The 15,281-nt window shown below is 42.2% G+C and overlaps 1 protein-coding gene across 10 annotated transcripts in view; it reads left to right on the top strand.

The window, feature by feature from the left end:
• Window positions 1–15,281, top strand: part of CHD8 (chromodomain helicase DNA binding protein 8) — a 58,602-nt gene that overhangs the window by 4,631 nt on the left and 38,690 nt on the right. For 5 of the 10 annotated variants that reach the window (XM_010846256.1, XM_010846257.1, XM_010846255.1 and 2 more), the window contains 2 exons: window positions 14,311–14,434; window positions 14,480–15,269. In XM_010846256.1, the coding sequence (XP_010844558.1) occupies window positions 14,526–15,269 (744 nt within the window). In that variant the 5' untranslated portion in view covers window positions 14,311–14,434; window positions 14,480–14,525. Of the gene's footprint in view, window positions 1–7,099; window positions 9,041–14,310; window positions 14,435–14,479; window positions 15,270–15,281 lie in introns of those variants that run through there. The other 5 variants (XM_010846263.1, XM_010846264.1, XM_010846261.1 and 2 more) reach the window with 2 other exon arrangements.

Raw genomic sequence — 15,281 nt, forward strand, 5'->3', positions numbered from 1 at the left:
TTGGAATATCCCACCTCCGTTTTCTCTTCCACTACATAATTTGGGGATACAACATATCTTTGGGAATTATTCTTAAGTGACGTGGGTATTCAGAGGTACATGGTCCCATTAGTGATACAGGAATTTATTTTTGATTGGTTCTAGGAAAAAAACAGTGATTTCGGTAATTTGGCAGCCTACTTAGAACCAAGTCATAATAGTGTTTTGTAATGGAACATGAAATCATATTTCACTTATTCTGTGATTTTTCATGTCCTATTACAGATATCAGATGTGTATCAGATACTCATCCATCCAAGTAAACTTTATGACAAGCGCGATTTTTTGAATTTTTGAATAGGGGCTGCCAAGTTGCATAAACACTGAACTTTTGGTGTTTTATTCTTCATTGCTTCCGTTCAGCCCCATGGGTGGCTAGGGCAACATGCTCTTGCCTGTTTCTCGGGTGTACCTCTTGGTGGGGGCATCTTTTCCATGAGGTCTTAAATATATATGTGGGTAATGGTCACTTCCATTCACTGCTCTCCTGAAAGTCATGGGAGTTAAAATTTGAGGCGCCTGGGACTAGGGGCCTGTGAGCTCCTGAGGAACAGCCTAGTCAGTTGCAGAACTGGTAAGTTCCCACAGGCAGCACTGTGAAGTAAGCAAAGTACTCAGATAGATACCAGCATAATTCCTATAAACACACAAAATGATTAACTGAATTACCTGCATGTTGCCCTAGCCACCCATGCTGGTTGAAGTCTGTTCTGAGGTTTTGAGGTTAAAGTGTTATCCTGCTTTCTCAGCACAGTGGTTGCGGGTCTTTTTATCCTGCCCAGCAGTCCGGCTATTCTGATTATGAAACTTTTGCATCTACTTTAGTATCCCACCATTCTGCTTAGCAGGTCAGCTCAGCCAAGTCTTTAAGGAGTAATTTTGCTTTGAGAGAAACCTTTAGTGGTACTCTTTTAAATTATTGGACAGGGAATAATAAACTCCTTTTTTTTGCCTACTGTGTGCCAAACATTGTACATAATCTTTTAATTTTCAGAATAACCCTGAAAATGTGTGTGATGTTACTTTCATTTTACAGAAGAGAAAAAAATAAGACTTAGTGAGGTTTGATAACTTAACCAGGAGTAGAACTCTGGTCTGTGGGACTTCAAAGCCTCATTCATTATCATCTCCCCCCAGTTAGAAATTCATTGTAGGCCTCTGGAGAACTGTCTTTGACAACAGTATTAGACAAGTAGGCATTCCATAGCTTATTAAAGCTATACCTTTAGCAGCTGTAGGGCCTTGAGAATGTAAATTTTCTTTTTGTATTTCTGTCAAAATGAAAAAAAAAGAATAATAGTTTATTTTATTTGACTTAGTTATTTTGAAGATAAGATTATGTGAAATACTTTAAGCTCTACAGAGGAAAATCACTTGGTCGGTCACAGACAACTTCATTTTTTAGCCAGTGCAAGTGAAACTAACTCACTGACTTCATCATCCCATGTCACTGGGTCATTTTTTGTGCCTAGAGGCATAAGTGAGATAATAACAGTGTTTCTCCTCCTCTGCCACACACACTTTTTTAGCATAAATGTTGCAATGAAAACAGTCCCTCATAAATAGTTGAGTAGGAGTTCCCTGTTGGCCTACTGGTTAGGATTCCGGGCTTTCACTGCCACAGCCTGGGTTCAATCCCTGGTTGGGGAACATCACACAAGCTGTGCAGTACAACCAAAAGATAAATAAATAAGTAAATATTTATATTTCTCTGTTAGGCTGAAACAGTATATATATATATACCTGGGCCAGTTAAAGTAGGGCATGCAGGGGTGGTGTGGGAGGGCATAAAGAGGACCATGACTCTGTTACCATTACTCTGTTATGGAGGGGAAGGTGAAGTGAGCAAAGGGGATCAGCTGTATGGTAATAAATGCAAAGTAACTTTTTGGTGGTGAACATGCTGTAGTGTATACAGAGGGAGGAAAAAAACTGTACACCTGAAACTTATAAATGTTATAAATCGGTATCGCCTCAGTAAAAAGAAATTGCAGATATTATTACTTAAGCTGGATGTCCAAAAGTGGTGTCATTCAAGGTAATATATTGATCCAGTTATAAATTCCTTAATTTAGAACCTAGAATATTACTTTCATCGTGGTGAACACACACCAGTGAAGAGGAACTTCTCCAGGTCCAGTCTAACTTGACCTCAGGGCACTGATCCTTAAAGGTTAGGCTCTTATTTTCTCTCTTCAGACTTAGACCAAAACTCTAGGGTTTCACTGGAATAAAATCTACAATGAGGCTAAATCCGTGCCCCATTTTTGAGGCATGTGAGTATGGTTTCATCCATTCACTTTTTGCCACAGCTTTAAATTACCCACCACTGAGGCTTTTAGGGTCCCAAGCCTAAAGGAGATAACTAAAATTTCACGGCTTTCAATAGTGATTGCCACACTACAGAAAGTAGTCTATTATGTGTGTTAAATGCAGCCTCTCTTGCTCCATGAGAAAGCTGTGTCTGCTGCAGGTCCTGAAGAGTAAAGATGCTTAGGGTCTTTTGGTGCCTCTTTTGAATGTCTCTGGAGCTGTGCTGCTACCTGTGTGCTGTCTCAGCAGCCTGAGAAGTGTGTGGTTTTGGTGACACACCTTTTATTACGCAGCACCACCCCCCTCCCCAATCCCCACTCCCGCACACCTTTGACTAGAAGTTGAAAATGCATTCCTTCAACAAAAGTACACAGGGTGCCCATTACTACCTGATAAGCAAAGGAAATATTGTAATAAGCTGTACACAGACCTTGCCCTTGTGTAACTTTCATTCTAATATGGGGGTGAGGAAGGCTGGATAGCAAACAATTATATAGTCAGTTAATCAGTCTACTACAAAAGAGAGATTATGGATGTTACAGAGAGTTTACAATAAAGGCATATAACCTACACCATAATATAGTTGGGTTGTTAAAAATGTGACTTTGGAAGCTACACTACCTAAGTTTGAATCCGGCCCCACTTTCCATTAACCGTGGAATGTTGAGTTAATTGCTTATGATTTGTGCCTTAGTTTCCTCATCTGTAAAAATGCAGTTATTTCACATTCAGTCTGCTAATACATTTTCATTGTTTAAAACAGGGCCAGGTGTGTAATGTACATTCAAAAGTTTGGTGATTTTTTTTGTCTAGGAGGTCAGGGAAAGCTTTTCTTTGAAATGATGGTGTTGAAATGAGATTTGAAGGATAAGTAAGAATTAAATGGGCTTCCCTTGTTCAGTGGTAAAGAATCTGCCTGCCAATGCAGGAGACACAGTTTGATCCCTGGGTTGGAAAGATCCCCCTGGAGAAGGAAATGGCAACTCAGTCTAGTATTCTTGCCTGGGAAATCCCATGGACAGAGCAGCTATCCATAGGGACTAAACAAAAGCAAACAACAATTAAATGGGCTAAACGGATGGGGAACAAGCTGGAAGGCAGTTGCAGTAGTCGAGGGGAGTGGGGATGGTCAGTTGACCCAGGAGGGTAGTAGAGGCAGAAGTGGGTGGATTTGAGGGATGTTTAGGGGGTGAAGGTAGGATTCTGAAATATGGGATAGGAGTGGTAAGGAAAAGAGTTTCTGGTGTCTTCAGCCACGGCTGAATAGGAGATGCTAGAGGGTGATTACCTTCTGTGAGTGCACATGTGGTAGTGAGTATGGAGGAGACCACCAAGAAGGTAAGAAGCCTCTTCTAGGGAGAGCTGGACAAGAAGGTCAGCCAGGGAGACTGTAGAGACGACCAGGAAGAGCTGTTGAGTAAGCAAGTCAATAAACACGCCTGGAGTTCAGACGTCTTGCCCAGAGATATAAATGAGAGACAAGTATATAAGTAGTTTGTTGAGGAAAAGAATGAATTGAGACCCTGTATATGAACTAGACATCCTTGCAGGTACAGAATAAGAAAAAAGGAAGGCCCAGGACCAAAGCTTGGTGAACTAAATGCTGGTAGAGGAGATGAGTAGCAAAGGAGAATTGGCCAGAGAAGTAGAAGGAAAATCAGAGAAGTGTGATGTTCTGGAAAAAAGTGCTTGGAGGGATGGGATGAGGGGGTGTTTCTGAAATCTTTATCATCCTTCCTTGGATCCCTGAGAGTTTTAATTTAGGTCTCTAAATACCCAAAAGTCAGATGCTACTGACTTAGAACATCTATAGCAGGTTTAGGCTGACTGAAGCCAGTTAGTTAAACATGATCTTCAGACTCTAGAATCTAAACTGTAGTTATTCCTGTTTGCTGTAAATTAGATCTAATATAGAGGAAGCAATGGCTGCAGTCCATATGCATGCTCATAGATATTAACCTGCTGAAATTAATGAATTATTTTGAAGGCCATTAATCACTCCACACCCTCTAAGGCTGACTGGCATCTCCCAAATTAGGTAGAGACTGGTAAAAACAGTTTTTTTCCCAACTATTATCCAGGAACATTGGTTGAGTACCTCCTAGAAATAGTGGTTATATATCAATATTCATTAGAAGTATGTGAGATGTTTCATTAATCCTCATTAATGGCCCTGTAATCTGATCCCCCTTTGTACTCCAGGAGATAGTGAAGATAAAGGAGATAGAGGAACCCCAGGAGATAGTGAGACAGGAAAGCCTGGTGTGCTCCAGTCCACAGGGTCGCAAAGAGTCGGACACAACTTAGCCATTGAACACCACCACCGCTTTGATCTCCCTTTGTACAAAGGAATGGACTAGACTCAGAAAGGTTTATTTACTTTGTGAACAGGAATTTGAACCCACATCCCTGTGACTTTAAGCCCCTGAGGCTTCCGCATACAAATATAACCAAAATAGGAATTAGAAGATAATTATCCCCAAAAAGTACTTAACAAAAATGCTATGAAAACTCATATGGAACTGACTAGTCTTAGCTTGCTAGTGAAAAGCAGAGATGTATTAAATCCAGTGGACAGGTTTTAAAGTTCTTATATTATTGGACATTTGTGCTTTGTTGGATGCAATTGAGCACTCTGTCCCCCTGCAACTCTCTACTCTCTTTGCTTCGGTTGCATTGCGCTTCTGCTTCTCTAGCTTTGCCTTGTCTACCTGCTTAATAGGTGTAGCTTATTCTGATTCTTAAATCCTGATGTTCTCTTGGGTTCCTCTGTAGCTTTTCTCACTCCACACCCAAAATCTCAAATTTGGGGGTTTCCAGCTAAGTGTTTTGTTTAGCCTGCAAAGTGTTTAAAACATTTTAAAAAATTAGTTACCTTTGTTTAAAACCTGGAAGACTTACATAAAGCTCTGTATTTCTGGCTTTTGGAAAACCTAAAGTTCTCTCTCAGCCTTGGATTTGTGTTTCCATATGGCAACACTTTAACTAATTGCTGAACAGCAGCTGCTCTCTTTGGAGTGGACATTCAGTTCTTCCCAGACCCCCAGCGTTCTCTGTCGTCTTCCAACAGCATTGGTGCAGTGTTGTATATACTTGCTCTGCTCTTCATATTCTGAGTACTCCCCAGTCGTAAAACTACTGTTTTGATACTGATAATTCCAAATCTGTCACCAAGGCAACTTTGAGATTTATACATCCGACCTCCCATTGAGTATCAGTACTTGACATGTTACAGGCAACTCACACTACAGTGGCTGATCTCCTCTTTCCCTATAAACTCTAGGTTCTACCAGTTTTTATCCCCTAAGTTTTACTAAACTCTCTCCCTTCCTTCCCTCCATTACCTTTGGAACCACAATGCTATGATTTGGGTTCTCATCATCTTGTTAGAATTCCTGGTTGCAAACCACAGAAATCATCTTTTGACTAACTTATGCTGAAAGGGAACATATTCAAAGGATGTTGTGTGGCTCATATGGGAATGCTAGAGAATCTGATTTAGAAATTGATCTGGAACCAAGGGAAGTTGGAGACATGGAGAATGTGGGCAGGATCAAAGCACTGACAGTCTGTTTATGATGCTGCAGAATTCCAGTGTCTCCCATTGCTGAATATTGTCTAACTGGCTGGTTCTGGGTCTTTGTATTGCCACTGCAAAATCAAGGTTTTCCACAGGAGTGTCCACTTAAACTGGGCAAAGCTATGTGTGTGTGTACTTCTTCCCCAACTGGAAGGGGAAGAACCTCACCCCTTGTTTCAATACCCCCCACCCACCCACTCCAGCTCTGTAATGGGACTTAAGATCCAGTCTTCCATTGAAGACTTTTACCTTGAGTTAGTCTCCAATATAGGAAGGCAGGGGTGCAGGAAGAAAAAATCAACAGCATCCACATTACAACTCTTTTCTGGACTACCATAGCAGCCTCCTAGCTACTTCTGTGTCCTCTGTCCCCTTATCCCCCAAATCTGTTCTCTCTCCAACAGCCAGAGCTAGCTAACTAAAATGCATATTTGATCGTGTGATTCCATTTTTCAGTGGCTCCTTGGACACCTGTAAGAAAATGCTTCAATGTGGCATTCAAGGCTTTTTCCTTGAAAGGTCTGCCCCTTCAATTCTTACCTCCGTCTGATTTCTTCTTTGTGATTTACACTTAGGCGAGACTGAACTTCTGAACTGCTTAGACCTTCCTCTATATATCTCATACTGTTTTTCACTGCCCTGCTTTCTTTTGCTTTTCCTTTTACTGTCCCTGTTGCCTGAAGACCCCTTTCTTGTAGCTCACCTTCCCCTCCCAAGTTAACTCCTCCTCATCCTTTAAGAAACTACTTCCTTAATACCTTTTTTCCTAATGTATTAAGTCCCTTTTACCTGAAATAAAGCCCAGCATGTATTTCATTGGACATTTGTCACTACTGTCATAGTCCCTACTCTTTCTGTCTCCCCACATGTATACACAAATGTACTCCTTCCTGTTTTAGGTTCTTTGAGGGCGAGTGAAAGTCGAATTCAGCTACTGGAGTGGATAGCATTTCCCCTCTCCAGGGGATCTTCCCAACCCAGGGATTGAACCCAGGTCTCCCACATTGCGGGCAGATTCTTTACCAGCTGAGCCACAAGGGAAGCCCAAGAATACTGGAGTGGGTAGCCTGTCCTTTCTCCAGCCGATATTCCCGACCTGGGAATCAAACCAGTGTCTCCTACATTGCAGACGGATTCTTTACCAACTGAGCTATCACGGAAGCCTCTTTGAGGGTAGAGATTGTCTGATTCATCTTTGGTTCTCTAATGCTACCATATTACTCTGTATATTGTACACTCAATAAATGTTGAGATGATGAAGAGGTATTTGATGTGGATCCTAAAGGATAAGTAAGATTTTGAGAAAACAAAGAAATGGAATAAGAGTAACATAATTTGAAGGCAAGTGTACTAGCTAGGCCCAGATGAGAAAAAAATACATGACAATATTGTCTACTTTGGCCGGCATATAAATGTATATGTAGAATAGTGGGAAATAAGACTAGAAAGGCAGGGAGTTTTCTGGTGGTCCAGTGGTTAGGATTCAGCTCTGCCACTGCCTTGGCTCTGGATTCAATCCATGATTGGGGAACTAAGAGCCTGCAGTCCATGGGGTATGGCTAAAAAAAAAAAAAAAAGACTGGAAAGGCAAAGTGTGGTCTTAAGGATTATGTCTTAAGTAACAGGGAATCTTTCAAAGTTTTTAAGCAGGTGACTGATTTGGCTATCCTGTGTTTTAGGAAACTAATCTGATAGCAGAAAGAATTAGTAGGGGGAGAGATCAGTTATGAGGCTTCTTTCTGTTACAGGAGCTGCATAAATGAAGTGGCAGCAGAAATAAAGTGAGAAAGATGAATCCTAACTTTGCCACTTAGTTTCATGGTTGTGTCATTCAGCTCTAAGCCTCCTTTCTCATCTGTGTAACAAGAGGACTGACTAGATGTGATTGGGAAGCCGGCCAGCTCCACTAGCTGTGATACATTTTCAGGAGAGCCAATGGGACTGGGCAAATGGTTGAAAAATGGATACAAGAGGAGGTTTCAGATGCAACTTTGAAGTTTCGAGCCTGAATGAATGGGAGAACAGTATTGCTGTTTACTGGAGTGGGGATGGAGTGTCCCTAGCATTAGTGGTAAGGTGAAGATCTTTAAGAGATCTAAGGCCAAGTTGATCTTCCTAATTTGTATCATAGAGCACAGAAAGTAGGATTTCAGTGTTGAGAGTGTTTACATTTCGGGCGAAATTAGTGGTCAGGAAGTAAGCAGCTGTTTTTATTAACAGTTTACTTTGAGGGATTTAAGCTTGTACCATCATTCTGGGGTTGCCAACCCTCGGAATTAGAGTGGTCTGAAGTGGCACTGCAAACTGGACCCTGGCCCATATATCAGATGGGCTGAGTTTCAAGAGCAGCGAGGTGAGGGCCAGAGCCCAGGTTTGGGGGTTAGGAGTAGGTGTGTATTTTGGAGGGGGAGGGTTTGGGAATTGTTCGTGAGTACCTGCGATTACTTTCTAGCAAGTACTTACTGCTGCTTAAGGGTTAGACTAGACTATCAAGAATGCAATTTGGGTTGCGGCAGAGAGAGCGCTTCATCTTTGAAGAGTAAAGGGCCCCGTGTTCCAGCCCTTGGGCTGACTCACTCCTCTGATGGATGGAAGATGTGGCCCCTTTTAATGGGTCGTGGGATAAGGGATAGTCACTACAGCAGAAGAGCTGACAGGACTAAGAGGCAGGGGATTCAGAGGGAGGCGGAGTTGGCCTAGTGTGGAACCCTCTCTCCCGAGTTTACGCTCTTTGGTGTGCAGAAAACAGTGTTGGAGGTGGGGGAGTTGAATCTCCAGGACTAGTTTGCCGCAGCTTGAGACCATTCCTCTGGCCAGGCTCCTTTTTTTTTTCAAGCAAGCTGCAGGCTTCGCCTCGGCCCTGGAAACCGGATAGGCCTCTCCGTGCGCTCTCAACCTAACCCCGTGGTGGCGGGGGAGGGGGAAGCTCTGTTTAGTCCCACCCTTTGCGCTGTTTTGCGTCTTTGCGCCTGTGGTGAGTGGCAGCGGAGTGCAGCGAATAAGGACGTGGGGCGGGCAGGAGCATCAAGTTAGGTTGCTCAGGAGGAGGGGGAACTGGTGCTGGAGAGACAGCGAGAGGGGCGAACCGGCCCCCCACGGCCGCTGCAGGTAAAGGCATCTCTGTTACCCTGCTGGGGTGAGACACAGCTTCTTTTCTCTTTCAGGGCTTGTCGGACCTTCCCGCCTGTAGCTTCCGCCCTAACATTGCTCCCACCCGGGCATCCACACCCCCCCACCCCGCATCTTCCCGTCTTGGCCATCCCCACCCTGGAGGGCACCCCACTAGCTCACTCCCTCAAGTGCATGTACTTCATCTCCATTTTGGGGGCTCCAGTTGCCAGAAACCTCCCGCCTCTGCTCTGTGGGCCTTACTGGCACCAACACTGGCAGTATGAGCAGGTAATGTACCCGGGTCCCCGCCACCCCCGCCTCCAGTCGCGTTTCCCTCTCCATCAACCCCGTACTTCCTTACCTTGCTCCTTCCCTTCCACAGGAGTACAAAATTTCTGTACTTTCTCCTTTACCCTTGAAAGTACGTACATGGTTTTAGCGTTCATACTTGCCTATTTTGCTTTCCCTGTTTATTCAGAAGGACTCACTTTACCAGCCATGTTTGCCCCAAAGGTCCATACTCCTGATTGAGGTGTGAGTGCTTTTTCCTTCAGTAACTGGGAAAACAAACAAAAAAGAGCAGTCACACATTTGGCAGTGAGAATGGTGAAGATAGAGAAAATGGCCTAGGATCTCGATATTCTTGAGGAAGTCTCCTGAGTGGCTTCAAGTTAATAGCTCCATTTCTTATGGTCTGTGTCCTTCTATCTTGATCCTTTGCTGACCCTAAGTTGTGATTCCATTCACATAGGATGTTTATTTCCCGTTTCTTTATAAGACTTAAGACCCTTTGGGTCTCACAGATGTCTCCATGGTGCAGTTTTTAAATCCTTCTCTTTTAAAATTATATTGACTATCTTCATTTTAAGCCTTCTGGTTTATTTTATTTTCAAGAGATCTCTTCAGATTGCTTCTATATTTTGTTTCCATAACGTGTTTATGTCTGCCTGCCTGCCACTGATCCTCTTGAAAGGATACAGTTTCCAATAACAAGATTAATACTTTGAAGTAAAATAGTTTGTTCTTTGAGCAGTTAGAGGTTAAGTGGTCATGGCTGGTACTTTGTAAAGATGCAGCCTTCCCCTCCCCCAAAAGGTCATTTGTTGTCATTATGCCATTCATCTGTTATCTTCTAAGAGGATGGGCAGTATAGAGAAATCTGTAAATGGAAAATGGATATCTGAAGGTCAGTTTATGTAAGTTTATGTGTTAGACAATTGGGCTAATTTTTCTTGCAGTGTTTCTCATCTATCATAAACAAAATGATGAACTTCCTTTTGAGAGGCCATAAGAAATCCTATCCCATCATATAAATGTCGATAATCTTTCCAAACCAGGCATGCGTCCTTCTCTGTCCACACCTGCCTGCGCTCCCCTGCCCCGCTGTGTTGTCTTTCATACATCCTCACAGGCCAAGAGATGTGGTCCAGTTTTATTGAATATAAATAATGTAAACAGTGAGACTGTTTCCATTTGACAGATGTAAAATTACAACATTAAAGGTACATTTTCAAACTTCACATACCTTCCATCTCCCAGTTGAGAATCACTGCTTTGTTGAAAGATTTGTGGAGATTGAAAAGTATAGAGTAGAATTAAAACTAAGTCCTTTTTGATTGGACAGAGAAGTTGTTTTTGAAATGGGCAAGGGTACCAGGAGGCACATAAAATAACAGGAGAGCTGGGACTCTAGATTTCTAAGAAAACCCAGAAGAACTATATTAAAGGTGGTAAAGCTGCAGAAAAACATCAGTATTTATTTATTTCGAGGAGAAGGAACAGTTTCTCCTTAAAAAAGAAGGTGAGATGAAGGGCTATTATATAAAGAATCTCTCTGGCTTGTTATCTGAAAGTTGTAGATGGATAGCTTTGAATTTTAGTCTTAACTGACTAGTTAGTTCTACTTTCCTCATATCCTACACCCGCCCCCCCACCCCACAAGTTTTCTGTCCTTAGTCTACTTGTTAGTTTGGAATTATGGAAAATGTTTAAGTACAGCCATCAAACTGACTTTTGAGCATATGCATATGTTTCTCTTTGGGTCCATGGAAGGTGAAGGCTGGCTTTTCATTCTCAGTATGATAAAAGTCTGCTATGATTTCTTTATCTAAGGAGTTGCTTTACCTAAGGTTATCTTAAGGGTTTCGTATATTTGACTGCTTAACATTTATTTATTTTTGTTACCAGGATTTGAATTATGGAAAGAGAATTCATGAGGTAGATGAACTTGGTAGAATAGGCCAGATACGGGTATAGCTAGGAAGACCCATAAGTAAGAATAGAAGGAGGGAGTAAGAAAGTTGGCGGTACATTTGGAGAAGGTTTATTCTTTTGAGAATCAAGGACAGATTTAAAGATGTGAGTTAAAAAAAGAAGCTGTAGACTAGGATTAAAAAATTCATATACTATGAATTAGGTTAGGTAGGGGTGAGTTGATAGAATGGAACTGAGAAGTAGTGAGACTTGGTGTGGCATTGTCAGTGGTGACATTTTTTTAAATATTGGGGCCTTGACTGAACCAGGAGAAGCAGGAATTTGGCCCCAAAATTGGAAAGGGAGATAAATAAGTACATTCACCTTTAAGAATTTAATGCTTGAGTCATATGGAAGTAAGGAAATATTTCAGAAGCTGTTAACCTGGTTTTTCCCATTAAAAAATGAGATCTCTCTCTCTCTCGATCTCTCTCTCTCTCTTTCTTTGAGACTGGGCTGTTGCAGAGGGAAGAAAGAGCATTTGGGTGAATAAATAGCAAGGAGTCCTGGAAAGGACAGAATACTCCATGGAAGAAAGGCAGGTTATACACTATTATCAGTGTAAATTTATAGCTGGTGGGAACTTTCACTGTATTTTTTGTGTGACACCTAACTGTTAGATATTTACTGTAGCTTCTCTGACAGTGAATAGGAGGTGAAAAGATAATAGGTAGCAAAGTAGGGCATAACTAGAAAAAGATGATGGAAGTGTTGAAAAAATTATAAGATTATTGAGTAGATTTTTATTAAATTAAGAAATATTTATAAGTCTTCTGATCACCATTTTGAGTAGTTTTGCAGCAGGCATTAGTAGGAGAGGCTGGAATGAGCTTGTGGAGTACTTTAGCCAGGAATGGGAAGTGATGTGGACCTTGGTTGCAATGTGAAGGGATACAATTACTGAATCTGGAAAGATCTTGTTTAACATTGGTGGAGATGCTCTGTATGGTTTATAATTTTGAAAAACTGTTGTGCCAACTACTGATGAGTCTGTCCTCTTATCTATGTCTCAGTTTCTGGGCTACTTACCCACATTATATTAATTTTACAGGGATAACTGGAATGAGTTGAGGAAGAGGGAAAAAAGCTTGGGGTTTGTGTGGAAAAGTCTTCAGTCTAGTCTTTTCTGTGTCACTGACAAATTTCTTTTCTGGTTTCTTCTAAAAGAGGAGAAATGGTGTTACCGAAGTTTTCCTGGATTGACAAATATTGATATCATTATACAGAAAGCAAATACTACATTTTCATATAGTTACATGGTGACATACTTAAAATTCCTTGTCTTAGTTTTTCCTTTTTTCAACATTTTATGTACTTAAAAGCCCCACATGTGGATTTTGTCAACATAGTTTCAGTTATTTGTAGGACAGTTTTTCAAGATAGGAAGTTTTCTACTGTCTTATCTTAGAATCAGGGAATACCAATTAATTTCTCTAAGAACAGAATGGTTAATTTCAGACACCACACGCACTTATTTTAATTCATTTAAATTTTTTTGAGTAGCTACTGTGTGATATTCATCTGGCACTTTAAAGATCCACAGATGAATAAGATGTGGTCCCCACCATTCAGGAGCTCTTCTGTCGTGGAGAAAGAGGAGCTGGGCCACCATGCAGGGTTGTGCAGGGTGTGCATTGCACATGTTCATCATCATCACAGATAATAAGTTTAGTATGATAATTTTCCAGCAGATGGCAGACAAGCGTCTTGAGCAGGCAGCTTTTTATAATTTGCACAAAGGAACCTCTTGGGCCTTCAGAGGAAATGGACAAGAGACTTATCATTTTAATAAAATGTTAAATATAAGTGCTTTAAATAAGGTGCAGGCAGTGTTGTGGGTATTTAAAGAAGATGAGAGTTTCCTTGGTGGCTCATCAGTAAAGAATCTGCCCATCAACGCAGGAGATGTGGGTTCAATTCCTGGGTAGAGAACCCTCTCCAGTATTCTTGCCTGGGAAATCCCATGGACGGAGAAGCCTGGTGGGCTGTAGTCCATGGGGTCGCAAAAGGGTCAGAGACGACAACAACAAAGAAGATGAAGGGACTGAGTCGTCCCTTCACAAATAGCTCACCTTATGGTGAGTCGTCACAAATAGCTCACCTTATGGAGGTGCAGGGCTCGCCTTACTGAGTAGAAGACCTTTGAGGATGTTAAAGATTTTACCTGGAAGAGATGTTTGTGGTGAGGGTGATAAAGACGTTCCAGGCAGAAAATACAGCAAAATAGGCAGTCATGGAGATAGGAATGTCATTAAGGGAACTGGATTCTGTTTGGACTGAAATCTAGGGTATATATAGGAAGTGATGAGCATACAGGAAATGATGAGAGTGAAAGTTGGAAACATAAACTGGGACAAAATTGGAGAATTCTTTGACTCTTTTGCCAGAGAAGGTTTTGATCTTAAATATGAGAGAGCGAGGAGGGGACTTGGGAACAGAAGCACAATGTATAGATTCACTGATAGGTGAACTAAAGTCTGGGAATCTTCCTGAGTACAATTATACTATCAACTTAGCGAGATTATCCAGTAAGCTTGGTTAAAGGTGTTTATTTTGCTAGTAGTAAGTAGAAGTATTGGAATTACAAGGAAAAGTTACAAAATCCAGTATATCCAGAAGCCTCTGGCTGTATTCACTGAAGTATTGCTGATATATTGTTCATTTCTGTCAACTTAAGAATCTGAAATAGAAAGTGAATGAATGTTACATTTCCTGTTCTGTACCTAAGAATGATAATTGTGAAAAGAAATGGACAGAGACAGCGGAATGATCTTGACAGACAGAAGCTTCAAAGCGTGTAGGTGTAAGAGCCCCCAAAAGGGGTTGGCTTATTTCTTTTTTTCTCTTTTGGTTTCAAAGCAGAAATGTGGATGTTCTTTCTGCTGTGTCTCTGTCCTCAGCTTACCTCACATTTCCCTCTTATCTTACTATTTTGATGCTATTTGATGCTATGGGTAGAAGTTTTCTCTGAGGTCACCTCCTTTGCTTACTTGTCATTTGTCTTTCTACAACAGGAGTTCCATCATCTTCCTCTGAAGACCTAGCCATCTTGCTCCATGAAGGTCAGGACAGTCTGACATGCACTTGTTTCTTGCCTCTTTACCTGAAGAGTAGTCCTCTTCCATTGTGTACATTTTTTTCTTAATAGGGGAGGGGAGGGGAGAGCCAGTACCCCCCCTCCCCTTCCCTCCTTAAACCTTGGGGAAGTAACCCCCATTGCTTTCCCAAGATGGCAGACCCCATCATGGATCTGTTTGATGACCCAAATTTATTTGGTCTGGACTCTCTGACTGATGACAGCTTCAATCAGGTCACACAAGACCCTATTGAAGAAGCCCTTGGACTGCCAAGCTCTCTGGACTCCTTGGATCAGATGAACCAGGATGGTGGAGGTGGTGATGTGGCGAATTCATCAGCAAATGACTTGGTCCCCCCACCAGAGGAAACAGCCCCCACAGAACTTCCCAAAGAATCAACAGCTCCAGCTCCAGAATCTTTAACCTTGCATGATTATACCACTCAGCCCGTCAGCCAAGAGCAGCCAGCCCAACCTGTCTTACAGACACCAACGCCAACATCAGGACTTTTGCAGGTCTCCAAAAGCCAGGAGATCCTGAGCCAAGGGAATCCTTTCATGGGTGTCTCTGCCACAGCTGTCTCCTCCAGTAGTGCTGGAGGACAACCACCTCAGTCCGCCCCTAAGATTGTTATCCTTAAAGCCCCACCAAGCTCCTCAGTCACTGGTGCCCATGTGGCACAAATTCAGGCCCAAGGTATCACCAGCACAGCTCAGCCCCTCGTGGCTGGCACAGCCAATGGTGGAAAAGTCACTTTTACCAAAGTGCTAACCGGCACTCCCCTTCGACCTGGTGTTTCCATTGTCTCTGGTAATACAGTGTTGGCCGCCAAGGTCCCTGGGAACCAGGCTACAGTTCAGCGCATTGTCCAGCCCAGCCGACCAGTAAAGCAGCTGGTCCTACAGCCA

Source organism: Bison bison, unplaced genomic scaffold (genome assembly GCF_000754665.1).
Source record: "Bison bison bison isolate TAMUID 2011002044 unplaced genomic scaffold, Bison_UMD1.0 scf7180017864234, whole genome shotgun sequence".
NCBI classification, from domain to species: Eukaryota; Metazoa; Chordata; class Mammalia; order Artiodactyla; family Bovidae; genus Bison; species Bison bison.